The 1,613-nt window shown below is 40.2% G+C and overlaps 1 protein-coding gene across 1 annotated transcript; it reads right to left on the bottom strand.

Moving 5' to 3' along the window:
• LOC104709765 (uncharacterized) lies at nt 1-1,203 on the bottom strand. Its single transcript, XM_087463093.1, is given in 4 exon segments — nt 1-227; nt 229-303; nt 571-723; nt 832-1,203. Coding segments are annotated over 4 exon segments (720 nt in total). The 3' UTR covers nt 1-107.
• Between the last annotated feature and the right edge of the window lie 410 nt (nt 1,204-1,613).

Genomic DNA, 1,613 nt, shown 5'->3' with positions numbered 1-1,613 from the left:
TTCAGATTCAAACACATTATGACATACATATATCTAATCACGTTTGAGCATGGACACAGCAAATCTGAACTGGCTAAGAGCAACCCCTACCTTAAACAAGTTTGGTTTCAAGGCTTTGGTGTAGGAGCCGGTCTACATAGGATGGGATGCCTCTTTCTGTCCAAAGTAACCATACACTTGGCTTGATACTCCACAAGAGGTCCATCAGGCTTCTCCCTAGCCATAAAATGTAATGTATGACTTTGATCTACGTCCTGCGCGATAATAACCTCTCACAACTTCAACGAATTCCACATTCGAATCCTAGAACCACAACAAACAAAACAAAAATGTTAGTGCCAAGCTTGGGCTGAAAACTTTTCAGGGTTGAAAATTCCAAAACAGAACACTATACTTCTAAGAACCTTGTAAATCCAAGACAACCTAACCATTGCCGTTGTTAACACACCAAAGATAATCAGACATTTAGTTCGTCTGAGAGAATGGAGATTTTCGTTTTCTTGATTCAGACTAAGCTAAACCCCATCTAAACTAGTATGAAGGGTGAGTGAGAGAGAGAAGTAAGGTAACCTGGTCTTGGTTGAGTTTTAGGAGACAAAAAGAGACCAACTCTTCAAAGAAGCCGCGAAAGTCTTTATCCGTAAGCGCTTCCCACTCCAAGCCCATTTGTTTAATTCCTCTGTAGTGATCAAAGGGCCTAAGCTTAGGATCCCCGTAAAATCCCTAAACCACACACACACACACGTTGTATTAGATATTTAATCCACAAAGTTTCAAGAATTTAATTAGCTCAAAAAAGAAAAACGCAAAGCACTATATAGGAAGACGTACCTTGCTCTCAATCATCTGGCGTTTAAAGATGCGATAGTGTTCCATCTCTTCTTCGGTGTAAAGTTCCTCATCGGAGGAGGAAAGTATCGGCTCCCGAGAGGAATAATACTCTAAACCATCGAAGCTGTCCACATCCCATTCCGGTGACTTCAAGTAATCTATTCTAGCCTTAGGCTCCTCTGTTTTGGCTTTCCCTCCTTCTTTCTCACCATCGATCCCTCCTTCTTTCTCACCATCGATCTCTTCCTCCTCCTCTTCGGGGTCGAACTCAGCCTTACGTTTTCTCGGGAAAGAAGTGATCACAACCATTGAAGAAGACGCGTCCATGGAATCTTGTGTCGTCGTCTCGTATGCGCATTGATTAAGAACCATGATGTCGACTAAACCCTAATTCGATCCCTCTCTGCTCCGAGCCAATATCTTGTGAAAAAAAGTGATCCCAAAATATTTTCAACGACGGTATTTATATTAGATTTTATATCCGGCAATTACCTTCTGCCCTTTAGAAATTGCTATTTTCACGCAACTGCCATTCCAATCTGGTCAACGAATGCTGTCTTTTTGTATTATGTTCGATTTTATTCCGGGTGTATTGAACAGTCGAACGTGACAGAATTTATAAGAAAGTTGAATTCTGGTGTTATTCTTTTTTTTTTCACAAGAGTGTTGTTTTATTAGAAAAGCTAACTTTAACAAGCCAAAATAACTTACAAAAGAAAACGAAAGCTCAAAGTGTAAAAGGCCAAAAACCTAAAAGTCCAAATAAGGAAACCCTAGATTGA

The sequence above is a fragment of the Camelina sativa genome, chromosome 8 (genome assembly GCF_030686135.1).
Source record: "Camelina sativa cultivar CO46 ecotype springtype chromosome 8, ASM3068613v1".
In the NCBI taxonomy this organism is placed as follows: domain Eukaryota; kingdom Viridiplantae; phylum Streptophyta; class Magnoliopsida; order Brassicales; family Brassicaceae; genus Camelina; species Camelina sativa.
Note: the sequence above shows the minus strand (reverse complement) of the source record. Positions and strands in the feature narration are given on the sequence as shown.